This window comes from Solea solea, chromosome 6 (genome assembly GCF_958295425.1).
Source record: "Solea solea chromosome 6, fSolSol10.1, whole genome shotgun sequence".
NCBI classification, from domain to species: Eukaryota; Metazoa; Chordata; class Actinopteri; order Pleuronectiformes; family Soleidae; genus Solea; species Solea solea.
Genome location: NC_081139.1, coordinates 2,509,097 through 2,536,254, shown reverse-complemented (window position 1 = coordinate 2,536,254; position 27,158 = coordinate 2,509,097). Strand labels below are relative to the sequence as shown.

At 40.1% G+C, this 27,158-nt stretch overlaps 1 protein-coding gene across 13 annotated transcripts in view; it reads left to right on the top strand.

Moving 5' to 3' along the window:
- Positions 1-19,557, top strand: part of cacna1da (calcium channel, voltage-dependent, L type, alpha 1D subunit, a) — a 63,354-nt gene extending 43,797 nt beyond the window's left edge. For 6 of the 13 annotated variants that reach the window (XM_058632635.1, XM_058632628.1, XM_058632639.1 and 3 more), the window contains 19 exons: positions 542-625; positions 4,435-4,467; positions 5,336-5,464; positions 5,549-5,614; positions 5,701-5,792; positions 6,260-6,419; positions 6,754-6,881; positions 6,972-7,068; positions 7,171-7,273; positions 7,387-7,488; positions 9,369-9,502; positions 10,279-10,395; positions 10,895-11,289; positions 12,247-12,273; positions 12,917-13,045; positions 13,710-13,849; positions 14,945-15,060; positions 15,147-15,464; positions 16,358-19,557. In XM_058632635.1, the coding sequence (XP_058488618.1) occupies positions 542-625; positions 4,435-4,467; positions 5,336-5,464; positions 5,549-5,614; positions 5,701-5,792; positions 6,260-6,419; positions 6,754-6,881; positions 6,972-7,068; positions 7,171-7,273; positions 7,387-7,488; positions 9,369-9,502; positions 10,279-10,395; positions 10,895-11,289; positions 12,247-12,273; positions 12,917-13,045; positions 13,710-13,849; positions 14,945-15,060; positions 15,147-15,464; positions 16,358-16,663 (2,676 nt within the window). In that variant the 3' untranslated portion in view covers positions 16,664-19,557. The remainder of the gene's footprint in view (positions 1-541; positions 626-4,434; positions 4,468-5,335; positions 5,465-5,548; positions 5,615-5,700; positions 5,793-6,259; positions 6,420-6,753; positions 6,882-6,971; positions 7,069-7,170; positions 7,274-7,386; positions 7,489-9,368; positions 9,503-10,278; positions 10,396-10,894; positions 11,290-12,246; positions 12,274-12,916; positions 13,046-13,709; positions 13,850-14,944; positions 15,061-15,146; positions 15,465-16,357) is intronic. The other 7 variants (XM_058632632.1, XM_058632640.1, XM_058632641.1 and 4 more) reach the window with 3 other exon arrangements.
- The last annotated feature ends 7,601 nt before the right edge of the window (positions 19,558-27,158 follow it).

Here is a 27,158-nt window from a genome sequence, read left to right as displayed (position 1 = left end):
AGCGTCAGGCACTATAATCATAAACCCTCAGCTGCACTTGCAATCACTGTGTGTTTTAAATGAGCGACAGGAGTGGAATTAGGTTTCAGTGTGAGAGTAAGGAGTTAAGGACTGTTTGTTTTTGCCCACCACTCACTCCACTCGAATCAGGGCTACTTTGGCGACGCCTGGAACGTGTTCGACGCCCTGGTTGTGATTGGCAGCATAGTAGACATTGTTCTCAGTGAGATTGATGTAAGTAAGCTGAGAGCCTCTTTGCCGACTCGCTGTCATCTCTCCGTCGTTCGGCCCACCTCGGCTGCAGGTTTCAATGGCAGGTCTCTCGTTTTCTGACGCTTTTATCTAATTTCTCTTTATACTTTCTCTCTCTGTTTGTCTTCCCCCAATCCTGCCATTTCATTAAAAACCTTTGCATCATTCTTCTCTTCTCTTCTCTTCTCTTCTCTTCTCTTCTCTCCTCTCCTCTCCTCTCCTCTCCTCTCCTCTCCTCTTCTCTTCCCTTGCGTGTTGTGTTGTGTTGTGTCGTGTTGTGCGTTAACAGCACTATTTCGCTGATGCTTGGAACACATTTGATGCCTTAATTGTTGTTGGTAGCGTCGTCGATATTGCTATCACTGAAGTTAATGTAAGTATTACGTTTTTTTTCTGCCTTCCAAGTTGAACCGAAGCCTTACGGATAAGCTGATGTTTGTCCTCCAGTGTCGTGGTTCCCAAACTTTAACGGCATGATTTTCAGAGTGTGGGTGTGGATCTGTGTGAGCGATTATTTAGATATGTTTATTCCTCCAAGAATTCTTAGTTCTGTCACTAAAAATGAATGTTTGAGGTCATTACAATTACAATCCAAGAGAAGAAGCCAAGACGCCATTTTGAAAGATTTTTCCATAGGCAAATCACACTTAAGTGTAAATGATGACTTACAGGCTTCGCTTTAATCATGACATGATTTCATAACATTCACTTTGTCGGTCAGTTAACTTCTCATTAACATTGTCTAAAGCTCAGCTCAACCATGAATTCCATTTTACATTATTGGGGGGGAGCGATAAAGTTGTGTCCCTGTCTTACGTGTTCTTATGAGTCCATTAATGTAAGTATTACGTTTTTTTTCTGCCTTCCAAGTTGAACCGAAGCCTTACGGATAAGCTGATGTTTGTCCTCCAGTGTCGTGGTTCCCAAACTTTTTTATAATTACACATTTTTTGCCACTCTCATGATTAAAGATAATTATATTTCTTTAATCTTTACTAGTTGACCCCTTGTTTTGAACAGTCATTGGCTTCATCTGTAAAGCTTCGGTTTGACCTTCGTGTATGTGTTGTTGTTGTTATCAGTGCTACAGCTACACTGAACTTTTGCTGGTGTTTCCTGGTCAACCGTTTTTTTTTTTTTTGTTTCAATAAAAAAAAAGACTTTCTTACACTTCAGAGAACTGTATTTGGCTCAGGGCAGGATGTGATGTGGTAACATTTTCTAATTCATACCTTTGTTCATTTTGTTTCCATAGAAACTTGTAGAGGCAAGTATGGCAATGAACGGAACTGTTGTTTGTGTGCAACCTTTTGTTTGTATAACAACTTTATCTTTGCGACTCCTCTACAGTCAGATGAATTCAATTTATTAATTAGTTACCTAATATTTTTGCAGACTTTGGAAAAGTGGAAATTATTATCCAGTGAAGTGACTTATCATTTATTATTGACACGTTAGTTTTTGTTAATGAAAGTCTCTACTACTCTCAAACAAAGTACTTGTCTTTATAGCTTTATTTATAGCCACAGGAAAGATTGTCATATTATGTCTAAGAGACCAAAATTGCAGTTTCCAGGGAATCATTAGTGATGACGGTGCTCGAACCAAACCCTCACAGCTCAGACCTCCTGGGTGCTCGCGTGTCTGAGCTGCAGTGCTGTTTTGCTGGAGTTATGTTTCACGTTTTCAGTGGTTTCTCAGTTTGTGTTCCAAAACCTGTGTGTGTGTGTGTGTGTGTGTGTGACTGCATGATGTATATAACCAAGCACTAACTTTGTTTTAAACATATACGGTGGTTTGGTTGGGTTATTTCTTGTTATGCATGTGTTTTTTTTCTGTTTTTATTATGTGTATATATATATATATATATGTACATGTACTGTACATGGTGTGAATGTGTGCATAGACGTAAATGTTGGGGACATGACGTTGATTTCACAAGGACTCACACTGTGTTTCTTGTGAGACACCTTTCATCTACAGTATGTACCATTCATGTGTGTTGGTTGTTTGCGCTGCATGTTGTTGTTGCTGTTTGTGTCATACAGCAAACTGACTAGATCAGATCTTATACTCTTCAGTTTAACCGTAGCTGATCTACGCTGGGTTTGCCTCTGTTTTGCTGTAGTCCATCCCAGTCATGAGTTATGTGATTGTTCATTTTGCTCACTGTGACCTCTCCACATGCATGCTGGGAAGCGTCATCCATTCACCATATTCCCTAACATCCTTTCCATGTCCCGCCTCTCACAGATGGCGCTTGGTCACACACTTCATTCCCCTCCGGTTAGTTGTTTCCATTGATCCTGAGAAGTTTGACCTTTCTCTGTTGCCACAACCTCCAGACAGAATGGCCCTTGAGCTCAGAGCTTGGAACTCTCCATCCTACACAACATTAAGGACTGTTTAAATGCTCAATCACTCACGCATATCTCAATAATATGCTAGGATTTAAACAAAGAATCAAGCATTAACTGTCCTTAAGGTTGTGTTGGGCGCTTTACACGTAGCTGCTTAGATCAAAATCAAGGAAAACAGATCAAACGATATCATTTAAACAAGCGTTTTTTCTACAGAATTAGAAATGAGATAAGGATCCAGTTGTACTCCTCAAATAAAAGAAACAGACCCGAAACAGACCATACATGAGTCCTGATGTTACTGTATGGTAGTTTTAATGCAGCTGAGTTTGAGGTTCTTTGATGATCTTGTGTTTGTGTCTCTGTGAGTGATTGTGTCTGTGTTTTGTTCTGTCTTCCTGTAGTGAGCTCTTAAAGCTCAGAATGGAGCTCATGTGTAGCGCAGGTGTGTAGACTCCAGTCAGGTGCATGAACTCTCCTACAGTAACTTTCTTCTCCTCCTCTCCCTCTGGACTCCTCTCTGCCTGTCTTCTTCTTCTTCTTCCTATCAGTTCAGTATGGTTCAATCTCTCTGGATCCATGTTCTCTCTCAGTATTGGTCTCTGTGATTTCCTCCTCCTCCTCTTCCTCCTCCTCCTCTTTGTGTCTTCTCTCTCTCTCGCTCTTCCCTCTGTCGTTCATTCACTTCTCTCTGCACCGGACTGTGAGAGCGCCCTGCTATGGCAGTTTTGTTATGGGGCACTAATGACATGCATGAGTTGCTGCATCGCTACGAGTGCTATGCGCTGTCACCAGTGGCTCCTCGTCATCATCCCACTGTCTTGCGTGTGTGTGCGTGCAGTGCTTCCCCAGCAACGCGGCAATGCTGAGCGCATGCTCCATCAACGCTGTGGCCAGGATTACGTAAAAGAACCTCCTCCAGCTACTTCTGCATTTTATCATTCCTGTCCATTCTGCACCTCATAACTGACGATTTGTGAAGTATCGTGCTGAGGTTTGAATGAAGCCATTTTTGGTCTGGAGTTTCTCTTTGTGATTTATTTTCACTGCTGAATTCACAGTAAAATCACATTGTAGCAGCTCTTAATCATTTGTAATCATCTGGACTTTCTTTGTGTACAGCTGTTTGCAGAAGACTGCTGATGTAGTTTCCTTTTAACGGCATGATTTTCAGAGTGTGGGTGTGGATCTGTGTGAGCGATTATTTAGATATGTTTATTCCTCCAAGAATTCTTAGTTCTGTCACTAAAAATGAATGTTTGAGGTCATTACAATTACAATCCAAGAGAAGAAGCCAAGACGCCATTTTGAAAGATTTTTCCATAGGCAAATCACACTTAAGTGTAAATGATGACTTACAGGCTTCGCTTTAATCATGACATGATTTCATAACATTCACTTTGTCGGTCAGTTAACTTCTCATTAACATTGTCTAAAGCTCAGCTCAACCATGAATTCCATTTTACATTATTGGGGGGGAGCGATAAAGTTGTGTCCCTGTCTTACGTGTTCTTATGAGTCCATGTTGTCCGTCGGTCTCATTCAGTCCCACATGTTAAGCCGTAAACCTGTTAAGATATTGTGATTATGTCTAAGTGCGTAAGAGTAAACAGTGAAACATGTACAATATGTCTGTCTTTGTTAAAAACATCGGGACGATGACAAGTCTTTGTTCTGTCTACGTCTTCACTGTTATTTCCTGGCGTTGTATGATTAAGACTTTTCATGTGTAATGTTTTACGTGTGTGTGTGTGTGTGTGTGTGTGTGTGTGAGATCTGCGCGCTCTGTACAAGTTTTTAATACGGGTTTTTGATTTTAAAGCCAACAGAGACACCTCAGGTGGATGAGATGGGGGTAAGATGCTCCAACCCCCTCCTTTCCTCCTGTCAGGGTCATGCCATGTTTAGATTTGCATTTCTTTGTTTGGTTTTTGTTTTCCTTTGTCCTCTGCATCCTTTGATCTATTGCTTATATGAGTTTCATTTATATTTTCATGATAAGGTTTTTTCTATTTTTCTTTTTTCTTCCCCCCCCCCCCCCAAAAAAAAATATTTTCTTTTGTTTGTTCATTTGCATTAATCCTCGAAACTCCTTATTGTTTAGAGTTATTTCTTAAGGGGAGTGTGCCACTCAAACGTGTTGGGTACTCACGTTTGTACTGTAGACACTGCTACATGGTCTCTGCTACCATTCTTGGGTGGGGTAGTGACCCGTGGATGACCACTGGGATCAGGTCACCCAGCTCTGACCTGTGAACCTCCTGGTCGACCCGCTTGGGTTGGTCCCACTGTGACTCCGCATGCAGTGACTCTGGACTGAGGGTGCCATGCTTGTGCAGATGTATCCAGTCAAGTATGGCAAGGTTTTCTCCAGCATGCTTGCCTTCTTGCTTCCTTCCTTCCTCCCCAGTAGGTTCATACAGTGGCAGGAGTCCTGACGATGCTTTGGATGCCGACTAACAGAAACATATCAGCTGCAGCTGCACCGCTGAACAAACTTTTCTATGACCTCAAAATACAGAAGCTAAAAATATATCTTGGATTATTTATTGAATGAAGAAAACTCAAATGACGTAATAATCCAGTGCTGCGCTCTCATATGTATCTGGTCCTGAGGTCTCGCTTCAGACCTCATCATCCTACAAAGCACAGTCAGGATTTCTGCGTTCACGACAAAACACTGTTGGTCGCGTTGACTCTGATTCGCCGCGGTTTCTCCACAGAACACAGAGGACAGCGCTCGCATCTCCATCACCTTCTTTCGTCTGTTTCGAGTCATGCGGCTGGTGAAGCTCCTCAGCAGAGGGGAGGGCATTCGCACGCTGCTGTGGACTTTCATCAAATCCTTCCAAGTGAGGCTCGGTGTGATATATCAGATCAGAGACTGAGGGGAAATACACTTTAGTTGATCTTTTCCTGCTTTATTTCCCCCAAAGGCCCTGCCGTATGTCGCTCTCCTGATAGCCATGCTGTTCTTTATCTACGCTGTTATAGGCATGCAGGTCTGTAACTCACTCAAGACAGAGAATCATTTTCTACTTTGTAATTCAAGTTCAAAATGTGGACAATGTTTTTTGTTTTACTTCAGATGTTTGGGAAGATTGCAATGGTGGACGGCACACACATCAACAGAAACAATAACTTCCAAACCTTCCCTCAGGCTGTGCTCCTCCTCTTCAGGTGAGTAGAGACGTCTTCTGATGCAGTGTGTTTAACCCTTCCATTACTATGTTTAAACATACAGAGGCTATAAGAATGTGTAATATACAGTGTCTTATATCCTTTTTTTCAGAACAACCTAGACAATCTGATAAAAACAAATATAACTATATAAACACACCTGAAAAGTACTTGTGAAAGTTTGGAAACACGTCACAGTTCAAAGTTCACTTGGCTCGTTTTTTTTTAACAAAAAGCAAAGAAAAACGGTCTAATTCTGTGACTTCTGCACAACTTTTGCTACTTTATATCACGACTAAAAATGTGATACAAAAAGAATCATAACTTTGACTCAACAACACGTCACAACTAATATTTAAAAGCCTGAAGAAGCCTGAACACCCCCAGGATGTCCATATAAGGAGTTGAGTATTATTCCTTGTCGTTACACTGAGTGATTCATTCACGTCTGTTGTGTCTTTTCTCAGGTGTGCCACAGGAGAGGCGTGGCAGGAGATCATGTTGGCCTGCATGCCTGGGAAACTGTGCGACCCCGAGTCCGACTACCAACCCGGGGAGGAGATGACGTGTGGCAGCGGATTTGCAATTATTTACTTCATCACTTTCTACATGCTCTGCGCATTCTTGGTACACAACAATTAGAATTATTCACAGTGTTTACTCTGCTAAGGAGTGAATTTTATACTTTTGATATACAAACTTGAATATTTCCACCATCGTACAAGTTATTATTATTACAAATGACATGCAACACATTCAGTCATTGCCTTAAGACTCTAAGGATGCATGACTGTCATGACACATTTATAGTTGTGACATTTCAGATCCAATAAACAACACTGCACGTTAATTATATCCTTTGTTTTGAGCTGGATTGTTTGATATTTAAATACATTGTGAGTATAATCTTAACTGGATGAAACAGATTAGTTTATTAGACTTTTTTCTTGTCCTTCTCCAGATTATCAATTTGTTTGTGGCCGTCATCATGGACAACTTTGACTATTTGACACGTGACTGGTCCATCCTTGGTCCTCACCACCTTGATGAATTCAAGAGAATCTGGTCTGAGTACGACCCGGAGGCCAAGTATGTGTTTTATTTAACTTTCCCACATTCATGTTCACATTGTCCACGTGTCTGTTATCACCTGACCTGTGTTATTCTTCTGTCCTGCAGAGGCAGAATTAAACACCTGGATGTCGTGACACTCCTTCGACGTATTCAGCCTCCCCTCGGCTTCGGCAAACTGTGTCCACACAGAGTGGCTTGCAAGGTTTTTCCACATTAGTTCCACGTCGAGGTCACGCAGACAAATTGGCCTCATATCTGTCTGTTCAATCATGTTAAAGGCTTCCGTTTTGTGCCTCCCTCTCAGAGACTGGTAGCCATGAACATGCCTCTGAACAGTGACGGCACCGTCATGTTTAACGCCACTCTGTTTGCACTGGTGCGGACGGCCCTGAAAATCAAAACAGAAGGTATGAGCCAAACGTTAATCCCACTGCTGATGAGTTTACTGAGCGTGTTATTCCGTGTCAGTGATGTTATGTCAATCTAAAATAGCTGGACTGCTGGTTTCTTTGTTATACAGGTAATCTAGAGCAGGCCAACGAAGAGCTGCGTGCTGTCATCAAGAAAATCTGGAAAAGAACCAGCATGAAGCTTCTGGATCAAGTGGTGCCTCCTGCTGGTGGTTAGTGGCACAGGCCTGTGTCTGTTCATGAAACCTGTGTAGTTCCTGTCCATAGACCGTGTATAATATAATTTAATTTAGTCTTCCAGTGGCTATACAAACGCCCATTGTGAAGCCTTGACTCATATTTGTCGTGTATTTTCTTCTAAATAAGAGCATTATTGACCAAATTTACATCATGTTTTATTGAACAGGCCTTTACACTAGTTATTGAAACCATTCAAATATTGACTGACATTACAGGTCAATGAGAAGCAGGCTAATTGTGACGTAGACCTCAATTTAAATGGAGTTCTTTTTTTGCAGCCTGCCGCCCCCTGGTGGCTAACGGCTACTTCCTGGGCTTCACTTTTCAAACCAAAAGGCTGCGTCAGTCTTTTTATACACAGTCTATGGTCTATGTGTCACAGTGTGACAAGCTAACACAGAATAACACCGAGGCAGAGTCTCAGTTAAAGGTGTATTACGTTGTTTCTGCTCTGCTCATGTTCTCCTGGTTGCCCCCTCAGCGGTGTGTTTCTTATCCATGTGTGTCTGATCCACACTCCTCCCTCCTGCCCCGGATGCTGACGGGGACCACTGACTGTCTGCCGGGCTTTGGGCTTGCATGGCCTTGTAGACCACTGTGCAAGTGCATGTCGTTGTCTTTCTCACAGATATCTCTGTCTCTCTGTCTCTCTGTCTCTCTGTCCTGTCGCTCCCTCGTCGACGATCTCTGTTGTCTTTCTCTCTGACTGCTTGAGCTTCCACAGCTTATTGTCCTCTAACGTTGATAGTGTATCTCTGTATCCAAAAAAACAACAACTCTGAAACACTTCAGAATATTCTGAAGCAGTTCTGTTTTAGGGTGGTGGCATGGAACTAGTGTTGCCTTTCTCTCCGATCTCTGTCCCCAGCGTGCTTGTTCAAAGTGATTCAGACCCCTGCTTCAGAATGATTCTCACACACACACACACACACTCTCAAAAAAGGAACCAAAAAAACACCCCCATCTCAGGATTAAGTGTAGATTTTTATTGACTTAAATTACATGAGCATTAACAGGCGAATTTACAAACACTGACATGTATGACGCATAGATCTGCTTGCTTGCATGTGCTAAAGTAGTTAAGTAGATGAGTAAAGAAAGGAGCTTTCCAAATATTACGCCTCATATATTTCAAATTTGAGAAAAGATGAGGTGATTTACAAGTAGTTGTTTGTGTTAAATAGTGTTTAAAGGTGATATATGTACAGCAAACTTGAACTTTAACACTCTGCATTGCAGGAGCACAGTTGCAATTGTTACAAAATGATGGAAACACAGCACCGCACAGACCATAACACCAAACCAAACCAACATGTACTGAATAAATTGGCTGCACCATTGCCAGTTTAACACATTCCCTTCATGTCTGGTGACACATCATAGACATTTCTGCATTTCTTACATATAACACCTTTAAAGGCTGAGCCACTTTGTCTTGCTTTGTAATTTTTGGAGTTGTGTTCTAGTTACACAGAGAGAAAATGAAGGTTTCGGAGCACTGACCACACCTTCACTGCTCATATTATGACATATTTATTTAAGACTTCCACACAAAATGCAGAGATTACAGCAGATATCTTTGATTTTTTTTGTTTTTCCTGACATAATAGTGAAGAATCTGCACTGGTGCAGTTTGAGGTACAGTATATACACCATCAAGATGGATGTATATGATGATTTGGATTAAAAAATAATTTGTGTGATTGCCTCACTTGTCTGCAGTCGGCGGAGCCAAGTATTTTTGAGGAAAACAGATGAGGGAGGAGAAAGAGTCTCTCCTCGTCTCTCTCCCTGACTTTTATGGGCAGTGACCTGTTGACACAGGAAGCATTTGTGTGGTCTGTTCACTCAGATGATGAGGTAACCGTGGGGAAGTTCTATGCCACCTTCCTGATACAGGACTACTTTAGGAAATTCAAGAAACGTAAAGAGGAAGGCCTGGTGGGTGCTCACCCCTCCCAAAACAACACAGCCATCGCATTACAGGTGAGTCTCTACACGTGTGGTGTGTTTCTGAGAGAGAGAGAGAGACTGTTGATCACTGTTGTCCCGTCTGTATAAAATGTTTCCCTTGTTTCATTTCATTCAGCCGTATCATGTTATGTGCTAATGTTCTGGTTTATAATCCGGCGGGACATTCATGATCTCGGTGTACAGTATGAATCTGTATGTTGCCAGTGTGTCTCATATACTGTATGTTGATGTTAAGCGTGTTTCATCCTCCTCATCCTCATCGTTCCATGTATTTTCCGTGCGCCACAATTCACCCATAAAGGCCACGTGCAAAGCCCGTTACGTTATTTCTGTTACCTAAGAATGTTTGATATTATGGCCTCACCATATATCATTTCCCGGACAGAAAACGTGACCAGCTTGGAGTTTATTTTCAATAAAACCTTTGTAAATATTGTGCCGGTATAGTTTCCGTTCACCTGCAAAGGTGAGAAGGATGTTACAAGTGTTTTTACTGCTTCTCAGTGAGGCACATGTGAGAGAAGGCCATGAGTAATATTCACAGCATTCAAGAGAGCCCGTCTGTCTGTCTGTCTGTGTGTCTGTCTGTGTGTTCGTTCTCATCTCTCCACGTCTGTCAGGAGTGTAAATGTCAGGTGTTGCACACTACAGCACAGGTGTGTGTGTGTGTGTGCGTGTCCAGTATGTGTGAGATGGCCGTGACTGTTGATGATGTCAGTTTTTCAGCACTGTGAGTTGTGAGATGAAGGTGACTGCAGTGCTTAGCCCTCTCATTGTCATGGTTACAGGCTGGTCTTCGCACGCTGCATGATATCGGCCCCGAAATTCGCCGAGCGATATCATGCGATCTGCAAGATGACGAACTAGTAGACTTTATTCCAGAGGAAGACGAGGAAATTTACAGGGTAACCTGCTTTGATTTTACCTGAGGACCAATGTTTCTGGCAAAATTAACATTAATATTGTGCTTTTAAGTGATTAACGGTAATAATATACTGTGCAGAAAACTTTATAAAAAGGGAATGCACTCATTTTTTTCCCCCATTTAGTTTATTTTGCTTTTGTCTAAAGTTTCCCATAGACTGTATATAAAGTAGACGTAGCCTTCCAGTTTGAAAAGGAAGGCAGAAGCAGTTCGCCACCAGGGGGCCACTCCCCTGGTTATGGAAAATAACTCTGTTTAAATGGAAGTCTATGGGAAAATGAGACTAAATTGCACCTAATTTATCACGTTGTGATTTGTCATTTGTCATGTGCCATAAAACCAGCTTCTGAACTTGTTTTTGCTCATACAATTTCTGGAGAGAAAAATCAGCTCCTCGCAGACTTAACATCAATAGCACATATTTGTCCTGCTGCACTGTGTCAAGCCGAGGTGGTTTTACTTTGAGTGTTCCTTCACAGCGCAATGGCGGCCTCTTTGGGAACCACCTCATGAACGGCGGTCACCGGCGCTCCAACGGCCATCAGACCAACGCCACGCAGCGCCCCCTGCAGGTGCAGCCTCCGCCTCACTACGCCCACATGGAGCAGCCGGTGGGGCGCCTGTCTCGAGCCAACGCCATGTCCCATCCCAACCACCATCACCACCACCACCACCACCACCATAACCGACACCACAACTCCTACGGCAAGTCTCCCAAATCCACCAACATCAACCTCAACAACGCCAACGTGTCCACTCTGCCCAACGGAGGACACCATCGCTACTACGATCACGCGCCTCCCAACGGCTACCCAGGCCTACGCAACAACTACAACTATGACTACGACAAGCCCCGCACACCACAGGGTCAAAGGTATTCAAACGCTGACCTTCATCCATTTGATTTAGAAACATGTAGAGCTCTGGGAATCAGCGTTTCAAATGTGGTTGAACCAATAGTTGTGTGGTGGGAGTTGTTTTGCTGCCAAAATGTAATGAGAAAAAAAAAATCAATCCTCATCTGAAGGCTGCAGTGCGTTACGTTTGGTGATTGTTGTTGTTGGAAGTTATTTTTCTGCCCCTGTTTGCTTTTGGTGAACAGGATGGATGTAATATAATTATGAGGGAGTGTTTGTGTGTCTACACTGGCGCACAGGGGCGGGGGGATAAAAAAAAAAAAGCATTAATCCTGTCCACCTGCTGAAGAACCAGTTTTTTTGAGAGGTAGAATTCACTTCTTTGTGTCTGCAGCCATCTGGCTTTACTAGAGCGTTGACGTTGTTGCCTCCGTCTGTCCTGACATAAAATGTGTCACTTCCTGTGTGCAGCATGGGCATTTCGCTGGTGAGATCATAAGAGAGCTAAACACACAGGAACTCAGATAGAGCCTTGTGGAGCTGTTAGACTTATCTGACAATAGTTTGAATATAACAGACATTTGCTTATGTTCAAAAGTTACGCTCGATAGTTTTGAATGTCATTTTTGACAATCTTCTCTGGCTCCACTGTTAACCTGAGTCTGTTTTTCATGTCGCTCAGGCTTGATGACAGAAGAATGAAAACAGTGTGATTACTTGTGATGCAAGTAATTATTTAGCTCGTTTCTTATCCTAATAATAGAAAATGGAATTGTCAACTAACGCTGAGGCCGACGTCCACATCACACTCTCTCCTCCTCATACACATATATGAGAATGCTGTATATGATTCATATACTGTATAATATATATGTGTCACTCTCTCTCCTCCATATTCTCCTTGTTCTCTCCTCCCTTTTTTCCTTCCTAACCAAAATGCTTTCTCTCGACCATCCCTCTGCTTTCTTGGACAGAAGGCGCTACTATGAGACCTATGTTAGGTATGTTGTTATTCTAGGACTGACTCACAGTAATGGGACTTTTGTTTGTATTTGTTGCATTTTGACCTGGTTTTAGATGGAGTGAATGGCTGCAACCCCCACTGAGTGCTAAGTGTTATGAGCTTTATGCTGGCTAACCATTTGTCTGGTTACTGTCCGCCTTTGTTTTAATGCACTTCCATCAATGCTTTGAAGTAGAAGGAGACGTTTAAGTGGCCAGCATATTGCTGAAAGCAGCCCTGTTTTATGCATGTGTCAAAGTGGCGTGTTTGCTTTGAAGATGGAACCAGGAGCGCTTGATAAGGACGTGTAAGAGAATGTCTTAAAGGTTTTTACACTGCACTCCCGACGTTGCGCAGCCCCACACTCATGTCACGTCAAAACTATTTCACCAGAACATTCATTTGATAAAGGATGTGATGTTTAAATGACAGAGTGATGCTCTTCAGCACGAAACCTCTGCCTGCTGTCCTGTCCTTTAACTGTGGTTAATATTAATAAGGGCGATCAATTGAATTGCTGCCCCCTGGAGGCTTGTGTCTGCATGGCAGTGCATGGCCCTATTCCAGTGACTGCCCCTCCCTCTGCCCCTGAGGAAATGTGCTCACTTTGACCCCTTTGACCCCGATCTCCCTCCCTTCAGGTCCCAGGGAGCAGATGGACACCACCCCACCATCCGCAGGGAGGAAGAGTTTGATGAAGATCGCTTGTCTGGAGAGTATTACAGCGGGGAGGAGTTTTATGAAGATGACAGTATGCTGTCGGGGGACAGGTAACATTCTGAGTTTAATATGTTTTACATGTTTTAGCAGGAACAGTGCACACGATAATCTCGGTTAAAGGTCCAGTGTGTAAGAATTAGTGACATCCCATGGTGAGGCTGCACTAAAGAGTACAACAACAACATAGGCGACAACAAACGAGGACTTCCACACTCACCCGTCCCTTTCCCATGCGTGTCAGAGAACAACAATGGCCTTTGCATACTAGAAAAGATGTTTACGCTCTCACAACTCCCTACTCTCCCACTCCAATTCCTTCTTCCTCATTCTTAGTTTGTGTAGTTCTGTTTCAAAATGCAAAACAGTCATTTAGTCATTTGGCAGATACAAGCAGATGCTTGTATCCAACGTGACAGCTGTCAGGAGCTTAGGGTTAAGTGTGTTGTTCAGGGACACGCTGGCAAGTAGACTAGGGATCAAATCCACCACAAAACAATCTGCTGTACCACTGACCCGCTGCTGTCGCCAAATGATTTAACAGTGTACTAATACAAACAGAAAGCTAAATGTTAATTAATTCGATCATTTCCATGAGTGATTTTGTCTAAATGGCCAATTGACCCTGTCCCTCATCACACTATTTAATCAGATGAGGGGGAAAATTTCCTGCCAAAGCATTTCTCCCAACATTCACTTCAGTCAACATGTCGACAGGTATCAGAACAGTGACGCCGAGTACGAGACCCCCAAAGGTTACCATCACCCCGAGAGTTACTACGACGATGACGAGCAGCCTCTCTACCGCGACTCACGGAGGTCGCCGAAGAGACGGCTGCTTCCTGCCACACCTCAAGGTAAGTGTCTTCTCCACACCTGCACACATTCACATACAGTGTGTGATAGAGTCACAGTGTGAGTCTCTAACACAACACTGAAAATAGAAAAGTATCCATTTTTAAATCATTTAAAAGGAAAAGAAACTGTTCCATAAGGTATGCAGCCAGTCACAAACACACAACTTGTAACAGTGTATGTCTTGTTTTTTTCCTTTTACATACTTAATCTCAGAGTTTGTAATATTAAAGGGGAATTCCTGCTTTTTCACCCTGGGCCCTATATTTCTAAATGCAGGTGTATAAATGAATAGAACTTCCTAAATCCTAAAACATGTAGGATCAGAACATTCTACCTCGCCTCGGCACGGCACGGCTCGACTATACACGGTTTAGTTGGTTTTCCATTACAATGTAGTACCTCCTCAATGTGGGCGGAGTCATCACAGCACGGCTGCATGAAACCGCCGTGACTTCATTTGACACGTGACACACACATACGAGCAACTAGTGACTTGTTAAGCAGTTGTTTTCAATGTACGGAATCATTAGAATCATTAAATCATTAAAAAGATTTGTTCACGGAATCGTTCAATTGCTAAATACACCAGACTCTTCTGTTAAATTATGAGATTTTAAGACATTTCTAATGCTAAATGTTGGCGATCAGCACACGTTTTCAGGATTTTTTAAGTATTTTTAACTGATCTACAGTTCGGCATTGGTCAGTTCGATTGTTGTGCCGCTTTCTGTGACGGCATTCTGACCAATCAGTGGCCTGGCAGTCTGACAACACCGCGCATGGTATTGGCTAAGCTCTCTTGGAACCTCACCAGAGCAGGTACAATATAGTCCCATGTACCAGGTACTATCACTAATGGAAAAGCAAAATAACCGTGCCGAATATTTATTTTTACCTAATAAATGGCTCAAAAGTTTTTGTAGGAAGTTTAGACTTGCGAGTTGTTCCAGGAAGACAAAACGTTTCTCTTCACTCACGCACACTTTTATAAACATAGAACCCAGGTTGAAAAATCCCAGAATTCCCCATTGAGTTGAATCTTTGCGTGCTGCTAAAGCTTTGCTGCACGATGTCACTTATGGGTCCACTGCCAGCTTGTTCAGGTAACAGGAGGCCATCCTTCAACTTTGAGTGTCTGCGTAGACAAAGTAGCCAAGACGAGCTTCCACATCAGCGTACTGCTCTACCACTGCACCTTATGCAGCACCAGGTAACACATATTATCTGATAATCCTCTAGCTGTTATGCAGCTCTGTGTGTAAAGCTTATATTCATGATGCTTCTCTGACCTGTCAGGTGATGGCTGTAGCAGGTCTGGACTCCAGCAGAGCCCACCGCCTCTCCCCGACACGCTCCACCCGCTCCTGGGCAACTCCTCCCGCCACCCCAGCGAGCAAAGACCAGTCGCCCTACTACACCCCCCTCATCCGTGTGGACCACCCGCACAGGGAGAGCGCTGCGAGCAGCCAAGTGTCTGTGCGAAAGAGCTCCTGGTACACAGATGACCCAGAGTTCTCCCAGAGGATGTACTCACCTGTCCACCTGCAGGTGCCACCAGAATATCACAACCAGTACCACCAGAAGAGAGGCAGCGCCACCAGCCTTGTGGAAGCGGTGAGTTTCTGTCTCATACAGTATATTATGTCAGCCTTAATTAGCTCAGCTTCCTCTAAAATGCCGTCAAATATGTTCTATGTTATATTTACGGTTCAATAATAAACGTGTGCTAGAACACGAAGCCTCCTCATGGAACATGCAACCTGGTCTTGGTGTCGCCTGGTAGGTTCATCCATACCGGACAGGTCTTAGGGGAGGAGTCAGACGAATGCAGTCCCCGTCCTCCAGGCTGGGGCGGTTGGGGGTGGGGCTAACCTCTCCACCCTGACAAATAAAAAACCAAATCACCCACCTGTGAGTGAGATGGATTTGTCAGTGGCCTTTGCACCCTGGAGGAGCAAAGGGCTTAAGAAGGAGAGCACGATTAGAACTTTTCACTAGTCCGTTCAGAATCAGCGGTTTATCACGGGTGACGGATCGTCTTACGTGATTTTCCTATTCCCGTAGCAGCCTCCGCATTGAAACCTCATAAAGCTCAGCTTCATCCGTTTTCTATGTGACGACACAGAATAGATATTTATTCACAAATGCAGAAAAACTTCCACAGAAGCTCAGCTTCCACGACAGTGGAAGAGCGGTCGCAGACGCTGGGCTTCTGCGCGATGATTGGAGGAACAGCGGAGCCTTTTCTGCCTCAGTCCTGTGTGGATTTCTCGAGGGAAGTCTGTGGACAGATAGCTGGTCGTTGCTCTGCAATATAGCCCATTTTTGTTCGTCTGTAAATAAAGACACTATTATAGCATTTCAGTTTTACATAATTATCACATTTCCTTGTTTTAGTTCTTTGTTTGCAGAATTTCTGTATAAATAACTGGGCCTAAACTTATCTTCCCTTGTTTCAAAGACCAGCAAACACATCTAACTTGTTCTGTTCGTGTGCCGTCGTGCAGGTTTTGATATCTGAGGGGCTCGGGAGATTTGCCAAGGATCCCAAGTTTGTCGCTGCCACAAAGCACGAGATCGCAGACGCGTGCGAGATGACGATAGACGAGATGGAGAGCGCAGCCAGCCACCTGCTGAACGGAGGGATCACCCGGGGGGTCAACGGAGTCACCGTGTTCCCCATTTTGACTCCGAGAGACTACGAGCTGCAGGACACTGCAGCCAGCTACAGCGACGAGGAGCCCGAGACGGAACATCGAGCTTCTTACGAGGAGGACCTGGCAGACGAGATGATCTGCATCACGACTTTATAGCAGTAGCTGGAGAATTCTGCAAAATTAGAACCCTTGTCAGACTCAAACCTATGAAAACAAAAAAAAAAGTAATGCATCTGTTGGCTCCAACCAAAAGAAGTGCCTTTTACCTTGAAGAGAAAAGGCATATGGAAGAAAGACACATTAGTCCCGTTCATTGAATTGTTCTCCACCTGCCAGTGAGAGGAGGTCACTGAGACTGACTGAAACCTCTTTTGTCAAAGGCCTTGAACCTGGAGTTGACACGCGGGGGTTCAACCGACAGCCAATCACAGGCCAGGACAATGATGCCAGCGAGAGATGGACCAGTTGGCAAAGGTGTGAGAGACAGTACAAGGGCGGTTCTTTCAGGGTGATGACAATCAGATGTACGATGTCATTACCTCAGTCACTTTATTAAGGTTCAGCATATCATGCAAGTTTTCAATGCAAGCATAGAAAGTCATATCTCCTCCCGTAGTCGCTGCAGACTCGATCCCTCTGTGCTCGGTGAACAGATTGAGTGGAAAAGGTGAAAAAAACGCCAGTGGAGTTGTTACCAGATTATGCAGGAACTCACTGTCCTACTTCTTAGCGTCGTTCAACTTGAGATATGTACTTTTAAAGCGTCAAAAAACATTTGTGATAAATGCACTAGCAGGCAGGTTATTTTAAATTTAAGAATATCCTGATTAATATTTCATAGTTGATATGCTGTAAATTGTACAATACGACAAAAGAAACTTTGTAAAGAGATACTCTATATTTTGTAATTATGTATAATTTAAAAGATCAGCAATATGGACCCTTGTGACAACACAAATATGCTCTAAAAAGCAGATTTTCATCCTATTAAGCACGATATTATGACATTTGTTTGCCGTTTTCTTTTTTGTTTCTTTTGCTAATATGCACCCCTTTCCTTTGCCCATGGAACAGCGCTTTAAGGGGTTCCGCTTTTGTGACGACACTGCTGCGCACGATATGCAAACGGATTTGTTTTCTCAGCATAGGAGCACACGTGTGACTTCGTTAAAACCCAAAAACACCAGTTGCGTAAGGTTACGCCCCCCCCCCCCCTTTAAACAAGCATTTTACGAAGGCGAGCTTCAAACGATCCAGTGCCCAAATTTCCACACAGATGTGAGCGTCACATGTGTCTGCAGGTTTTGTGCATGCACAGGAATTTAATGCTGCTTTTCCTCGTTGGTTTTCAGAGTCAAACCTTGGTTTTCGGCGGCCCCAACTAAAAAAATGCCTTTTTTTGGTGCTGAAAGAAAGAAAGAAAAGTGATGATGGTAATAACAGGGACAAATGAATACTTTAGTCTTTAGTTTGTGCTATAGGATTTTCCACGGTGTTTGAAACTTAAGTCTTCGTGTTTGTGTGCGAGAGCTCGCAGTCTGTGTTGGCAGGAGACAAAAATGCACACATCCTAAGGTCCCAAACAGCCCAAAATGTGTGTTGTAGGTGGAAGGACGGAGGTTTTCCTGGAGTCAGGATGCTGGAGAGAGGCTAAGCAATACTAACCCCCCTCTTCCCCCAACCCCCTCTCTCTCTCAGCCGGCCTGGTCCCTGCATACAGTTTACCTCGTAAGGCAAAGGTGACAACATATCATTGTTTCAACCTATGTGTCTGCTCACTGTGGAGTGAAAGTAATTAAGAGAAGGGTTGAACCTGGACTTTGTGTTTTTAAGTTTATTAAACAAGAGGGAAAACGAAAAAAGGAGCAACTGATGCCCACAAGTTTGGAATAGTAAAAAAAAAACACACACACACACACACACACAAAATAGTTTGTTTTCTAGGTTATCAGTTATTGATCTATCACGATAAAGAGAATGGACAGAAATGGCCAGGGATGTTTAGGGTTAATGTGATGTTGTTGTTGTTGTTGTCGTTGTTCATGATTTGGAAGGCGAGTGCGTATTGTTCTCTAACTGAACCGAATACTGTCATGAAAAAAATGTTTTAAGGTTTTCCATTTTGTGTGCACACTGAAAGGGCTCTTTGAATTGTTTGTGAGTTTTGAGAAAAAAAAAACAGAAAAAAAAAACAGTGCACTAGTCCTTGTCGATGACTCGTCACACATGAGAGGACCAATGCACACAACAGGCACATTGTACTATTCGTAGCAATTACAGTACTGATGAACTGAAGATATGCATTATTTTGTAAAACACTTTTAAAAAGTCGTGTTAAACTAAAGATGAAAAGAACTTACTTTTACCTCACGTCAGGGATTCCTGAGAGAAAATAAAAAAAGAAAATAGGGATTTGGTTGAGTCGAAACCAACGGTATTTAAATATTAGCACATTAGCTGTTTGTCTTTGCACAAGTAACTGTATAGTGCTTTTGTTTCTCTTTTTTCTAAAACAGATTTGTGTATTAAGGTGAGACAATTTTGTACTTTTTGTGACCGTGTGTATGGTTTAGTGGAATCTATATTTGTCATTTACAACTTACAATGCTGGGAATGAAAGAGTATTAAAGATATTTTCAAGGTTCTCTGCTCCTCTGTTGGCGGGTAGGAAAAAAAATAAAAGTCAACAGAGAGACACTTATTGATTTGACTATTTTATCAGTTTTCTTCACATTGTTATCATCATTATTATGATCATTATTATTATTATTACTATACAACTATTAATGTTCTGAAAGCTGTATTTAAATAGAAGATAATGTAAAATATGTACAAATGTATGGAAAGGCCCATGGTAATGTTCTCTACTTGAAAGTCTTGATATTTGCTCCTTAATGTTTATATTCATAATTTATCTTAGTAGCAAATGCTTTACTATAGGTTTTGTATAAATACATTTTTTTATTTTATTTTGGCCTTGACTTTATTTGAATCAATACTGAAATTTTATTTTCTATTGATCATCATTGAATAAACTTATGCTGAACTACTGTGCTCTTTTATTTATATTCTGACAAAGACTAATGGGCAGTTTTTACTGATTCCATTTGATATCATTTTTCTTTTTAATATAATCCACATCTTTTATCAGGAAATAAAAACATTCCTACAGTCATAGTTAGAGCATTAACTGACATCGCTTATTATATACAATTAATTATTTCAGAGAGAAATGTGTTCAAATTCAAATTTAACCCTTGCACGGATCTGTGCCGCAGGTGCACCCGTGGGAATAATACACAACTCCTGATACGCACATCCTGGGGGTGTGTCTTTGTAGGTCACATATTCAGGCTTTAAATAATGTGTGTTTTATTTACTCTTCTTATGTGTTGTTGAGGGCTCTGGAGGGCACTGCATATGAATTAAACTACAGAAAACAAAATGAAACTGAAGCAAAAACAAAAGTATTTTCTTCTGCATCAACACACAGACAGCATTAAACAGCTAGAATATAAATTACATTTTATACCCTAAGATAAATGTAAATGTTGTATTGAACAATTATGAAAATCAATGCCTTTACCCTTTAAAACATAAATATTAACACACTTTGATCATGTGTTGTTTGTTGGCCTGAAGGAATCAGAGACCAAAATATATGCTATGCAATTTATTAATGTGTTATAAATGACTTTCATTTCATTCCAATTAAATGAACATGAGCACTATTAGAAAAATATATAAAAAGGAAAACAGTGGGATATAGAATCAGAGTTTATCAGTTGACATTTCCCGGTCACACTTCTCATCTTGACCCACAGATAAGTCATAACTGACTTCTGTATTTGAATCATTTTGTCTCGTGACATAAAAAGTGACAGTGAATTAACATTTGAATGTTTTGTTGCTTGTATTTTTGTGTGTCTACTTGGAAAAAACAACAAAGTCTCTAATTTTGTGTGTACAAATGTAACCCAAGTTTGAATTGTTCCCTATACTAACATCTGTTTGCACAATTGTGCCTTTTATTAACACTAGATGGTGCTGATGCCTCAAAAGAAAAGAAAAAATTCCCTGTTGGTGCTGTGATACCTGTTAGTTGAGTTAGATGTTAACACATTGCTGCCCTTAGATGTGGAACTGTGTCCACCAGACGGTTTATCTGCACATCCGGGTTGTTGATGTGTTGAAGACATTTTTGTCACATTTTGGACGACATACTAAACTATGACATTTTTGTCAAATTTTAGACGCCATACTAAACTATGACATAGTAGTAGTTTAGTACGTCGTTCAAAATTTGACAAAAATGTCATAGTCATGTATGTCGTCCAAATTTTGACAACATTACATTACATTACATGTCATTTAGCAGACACCTTTATCCAAAGCGACTTACAATGGAATTGAGTACAATCAGCCAGGGGTGGAGTCGAACTTGCAACCATTGCAATCATGATATCATCGTATAGTATGTCGTCCAAAATTTGAAGATTGAAAGGAGACAAAAGTTTCTCACTCGTCAGGAATTGTTGGTGTGATCCTAAGCTTGTGGTGTCCACTAAGTGGCAGCATCATTACCACATTAACATGTGTCAGACTCTAGAAAAGGATAGAGAGAGTGTTTTTTAAATCTCTTGCTACACTCATGGAAACAAGCCTCTCACCTGTTGGACTGTGAATGACTGTGCAGTTGTGGAATTGAACCGACGACCTTGCAGACACCACAATCTTATGGTCATGAATGAAGACACCACTCTACCAAGTCCTGGTGACTGTGGCACTTTTAGTCCCCTTTCTTCACTGCACTGCAGTGTTCTTGTCCACTGAGCTGCCTGCTCTTGTGTTTCTTCAGGTTTTCTTCGAACCTTTGACTGTTTTCATTAAATCTTGAACTCAAAAAGTTCACTTCATCACAGGATTTGAACTATTCTGCCTGAGCTACATGAAAGCACTTTCTTGGTGATTTCAAGTTCTGTTTCAGGTTCAAAGTTTTAAAGTGTGTGAACTTGACTTCATTGTAAGATTAGAACTTATAACCTCAGAAATACAAGTCATCTTCTGGTGGACTGAGATACTTGTCTTTATGCTCTTACTTTCAATTTCTTGGTCAGAGTTTTTCAAAAATGTAACTGTTGAATTACGAGGACAAACTGTTTGATCCTTCATTAGTTCACTTATTTCATGTGATCCTCTGTCCCTGTCTGGAGAATCGCCAGCACTGAAGATGGTCCAGTGTACAAGGACATCGCATCACAGCTCAAGACATTGTGGGTTGAAATCCCACTGGAGATATGTGAATCTGTATGTGTCTGTCTGTTCCAAAAATAAAAACCTTCAAAACTATTTCCAAAAAACAAACTGAAACTCTGCGTCGCGTTCGCGTCATTTCAATGAAAATTTCAACTTCATTGTCGACGGAGGAACCAGCTAGACTTGAAAAAACTTCAAAGGTGCTAGCTGACATATTTTGTTGACTTTGCAAAACATGAGCAAAGGAAATGTGTTCAAATAGAAATAGTTCAGGTTTTTGTGTGGTTATACGAAATTCTAAAACAAACTCAACGATGTAGTGCAGGGTAAAAGTCTAACTTTAGTATGTCGTCAAAAATCCCTCAAAAAAGTCATACTGTAATATGTCCTCCAAATTTTGACTAAAAAGTCATAGTATGTCGTGCAAAATTTGACAAAAAAAAGTCATAGGTTAGTATGTCGTCCAAATTTGACAAAAAAGTCATAGGTTAGTATGTCGTCCAAATTTTGACAAAAACGTCATAGGTTAGTATGTCGTCCAAATTTTGACAAAATGTCATAGGTTAGTATGTCGTCCAAATTTTGACCAAAAAGTCATAGGTTAGTATGTCGTCCAAATTTTGACCAAAAAGTCATAGGTTAGTATGTCGTCCAAATTTTGACAAAAACGTCATAGGTTAGTATGTCGTTCAAAAATGTGACAAAATTATCATAGTTTAGTATGTCGTCCAAATTTTGACAAAAAAGTCATACTATAGTATGTCGTCCAAATTTGCAAAAATGTCATAGGTTAGTATGTTGTCCAAATTTTGACAAAAAAGTCATACCATAGTATGTCGTCAAAATTTTGACAAAAAAGTCATACTAAAGTATGTCGTCCAAATTTTGACAAAAAAGTCATACTAAAGTATGTTGTCCAAATTTTGACAAAAAAGTCATAGGTTAGTATGTCGACAAAATTTTGACAAAAAAGTCATAGGTTAGTATGTCGTCCAAATTTTTACCAAAAAGTCATAGGTTAGTATGTCGTCCAAATTTTTACCAAAATGTCATAGGTTAGTATGTCGACCAAATTTTGACAAAAAAGTCATAGGTTAGTATGTCCTCCAAATTTTGACAAAAACGTCATGGGTTAGTATGTCGTCCAAATTTTGACAAAAAAGTCATAGGTTAGTATGTCGTCCAAATTTTGACAAAAACATCATAGGTTAGTATGTCGTCCAAAAATTTGACAAAATATCAGTTTAGTTTGTCGTCATAAAATTTGCAAAAATGTCATAGGTTAGTATGTCGTCCAAATTTTGACAAAATGTCATAGGTTAGTATGTCGTCCAAATTTTGACAAAAAAGTCATACTAAAGTATGTTGTCCAAATTTTGACAAAAAAGTCATAGGTTAGTATGTCGTCCAAATTTTGACCAAAAAGTCATAGGTTAGTATGTCGTCCAAATTTTGACAAAAACGTCATAGGTTAGTATGTCGTCCAAAAATGTGACAAAATTATCATAGTTTAGTATGTCGTCCAAATTTGACAAAAAAGTCATAGGTTAGTATGTCGTCCAAATTTTGACAAAAACATCATAGGTTAGTATGTCGTCCAAAAATTTGACAAAAATATCATAGTTTAGTATGTCGTCCAAAAATTTGCAAAAATGTCATAGGTTAGTATGTCGTCCAAATTTTGACAAAAACATGATAGGTTAGTATGTCGTCCAAAAATTTGACAAAAATATCATAGTTTAGTATGTCGTCCAATAATTTGCAAAAATGTCATAGGTTAGTATGTCGTCCAAATTTTGACAAAAAAGTCATACTATAGTATGTCGTCCAAATTTTGACAAAAAAGTCATACTATAGTATGTCGTCCAAATTTTGACAGAAACGTCACAGTTTAGTATGTCGTCCAAATTTGAAAAAAAAGTCATAGGTTAGTATGTCGTCCAAATTTTGACCAAAAAGTCATAGGTTAATATGTCGTCCAAATTTTTACCAAAAAGTCATAGGTTAGTATGTCGTCCAAATTTTTACCAAAAAGTCATAGGTTAGTATGTCGACCAAATTTTGACAAAAAAGTCATAGGTTAGTATGTCGTCCAAAAATGTGACAAAATTATCATAGTTTAGTATGTCGTCCAAATTTGACAAAAAAGTCATAGGTTAGTATGTCGTCCAAATTTTGACAAAAACATCATAGGTTAGTATGTCGTCCAAAAATTTGACAAAAATATCATAGTTTAGTATGTCGTCCAAAAATTTGCAAAAATGTCATAGGTTAGTATGTCGTCCAAATTTTGACAAAAACGTCATACTAAAGTATGTTATCCAAATTTTGACAAAAAAGTCATAGGTTAGTATGTTGTCCAAGTTTTGACAAAAACGTCATAGGTTGGTATGTCGTCCAAATTTGACAAAAAAGTCATAGGTTAGTATGTCGTCCAAATTTTGACAAAAACATGATAGGTTAGTATGTCGTCCAAAAATTTGACAAAAATATCATAGTTTAGTATGTCGTCCAATAATTTGCAAAAATGTCATAGGTTAGTATGTCGTCCAAATTTTGACAAAAAAGTCATACTATAGTATGTCGTCCAAATTTTGACAGAAGCGTCATAGTTTAGTATGTCGTCCAAATTTGAAAAAAAAGTCATAGGTTAGTATGTCGTCCAAATTTTGACCAAAAAGTCATAGGTTAGTATGTCGTCCAAATTTTTACCAAAAAGTCATAGGTTAGTATGTCGTCCAAATTTTTACCAAAAAGTCATAGGTTAGTATGTCGACCAAATTTTGACAAAAAAGTCATAGGTTAGTATGTCGTCCAAATTTTGACAAAAAAGTCATAGGTTAGTATGTCCTCCAAATTTTGACAAAAAAGTCATAGGTTAGTATGTCGTCCAAATTTTGACAAAAACATCATAGGTTAGTATGTCGTCCAAAAATTTGACAAAATATCAGTTTAGTTTGTCGTCATAAAATTTGCAAAAATGGCATAGGTTAGTATGTCGTCCAAATTTTGACAAAATGTCATAGGTTAGTATGTCGTCCAAATTTTGACAAAAAAGTCATACTAAAGTATGTTGTCCAAATTTTGACAAAAAAGTCATAGGTTAGTATGTCGTCCAAATTTTGACCAAAAAGTCATAGGTTAGTATGTCGTCCAAATTTTGACAAAAACGTCATAGGTTAGTATGTCGTCCAAAAATTTGACAAAAATATCATAGTTTAGTATGTCGTCCAAAAATTTGCAAAAATGTCATAGGTTAGTATGTCGTCCAAATTTTGACAAAAACGTCATAGGTTGGTATGTCGTCCAAATTTGACAAAAAAGTCATAGGTTAGTATGTCGTCCAAATTTTGACAAAAACATGATAGGTTAGTATGTCGTCCAAAAATTTGACAAAAATATCATACCATAGTATGTCGTCCAATAATTTGCAAAAATGTCATAGGTTAGTCAGTCAGTCAGTCATCATCTACCGCTATATCCTCAACCAGAGGGTTGCGGGGGGTGCTGTGCCAATCTCAGCTACATCGGGCGATAGGTATGTCGTCCAAATTTTGACAAAAAAGTCATACTATAGTATGTCGTCCAAATTTTGACAGAAACGTCATAGTTTAGTATGTCGTCCAAATTTGAAAAAAAAGTCATAGGTTAGTATGTCGTCCAAATTTTGACCAAAAAGTCATAGGTTAGTATGTCGTCCAAATTTTGACAAAAAAGTCATACTATAGTATGTCGTCCAAATTTTGACAGAAATGTCATAGTTTAGTATGTCGTCCAAATTTGACAAAAAAGTCATAGGTTAGTATGTCGTCCAAATTTTGACAAAACATCATAGGTTAGTATGTCGTCCAAAAATTTGACAAAAATGTCATAGGTTAGTATGTCGTCCAAATTTTGACAAAAACATCATAGGTTAGTATGTCGTCCAAAAATTTGACAAAAATATCAGTTTAGTTTGTCGTCATAAAATTTGCAAAAATGTCCTAGGTTAGTATGTCGTCTAAATTTTGACAAAATGTCATAGGTTAGTATGTCGTCCAAATTTTGACAAAAAAGTCATAGGTTAGTATGTCGTCCAAATTTTGACCAAAAAGTCATAGGTTAGTATGTCGTCCAAATTTTGACCAAAAAGTCATAGGTTAGTATGTCGTCCAAATTTTGACAAAAACGTCATAGGTTAGTATGTCGTTCAAAAATGTGACAAAATTATCATAGTTTAGTATGTCATCCAAATTTTGACAAAAAAGTCATACTATAGTATGTCGTCCAAATTTGCAAAAATGTCATAGGTTATTATGTTGTCCAAATTTTGACAAAAAAGTCATACCATAGTATGTCGTCAAAATTTTGACAAAAAAGTCATACTAAAGTATGTCGTCCAAATTTTGACAAAAAAGTCATACTAAAGTATGTCGTCCAAATTTTGACAAAAATGTCATAGGTTAGTATGTCGTCTAAATTTTGACAAAATGTCATAGGTTAGTATGTCGTCCAAATTTTGACAAAAAAGTCATAGGTTAGTATGTCGTCCAAATTTTGACCAAAAAGTCATAGGTTAGTATGTCGTCCAAATTTTGACCAAAAAGTCATAGGTTAGTATGTCGTCCAAATTTTGACAAAAACGTCATAGGTTAGTATGTCGTTCAAAAATGTGACAAAATTATCATAGTTTAGTATGTCGTCCAAATTTTGACAAAAAAGTCATACTATAGTATGTCGTCCAAATTTGCAAAAATGTCATAGGTTAGTATGTTGTCCAAATTTTGACAAAAAAGTCATACCATAGTATGTCGTCAAAATTTTGACAAAAAAGTCATACCATAGTATGTCGTCAAAATTTTGACAAAAAAGTCATACTAAAGTATGTCGTCAAAATTTTGACAAAAAAGTCATACTAAAGTATGTCGTCCAAATTTTGACAAAAAAGTCATAGGTTAGTATGTCGACCAAATTTTGACAAAAAAGTCATAGGTTAGTATGTCGTCCAAATTTTGACAAAAAAGTCATAGGTTAGTATGTCGTCCAAATTTTGACAAAATGTCATAGGTTAGTATGTTGTCCAAATTTTGACAAAAAAGTCATACTATAGTATGTCATCCAAATTTTGACAAAAAAGTCATTCTAAAGTGTGTCGTCCAAATTTTGACAAAAAAGTCAAAATTGTATGTCGTCCAAATTGTATGTCGTCCAAATTTTGACCAAAAAGTCATAGTCGTCCAAAAATGTGACAAAATTATCATAGTCAGTCATCATCTACCGCTTTATCCTCCACCAGAGGGTCGCGGGGGGTGCTGTGCCAATCTCAGCTACATCGGGCGATAGGCGGGGTACACCCTGGACAGTCCGCCAGTCCATCGCAGGGCCACATAGAGAGACAGACAAACAACCATTCACT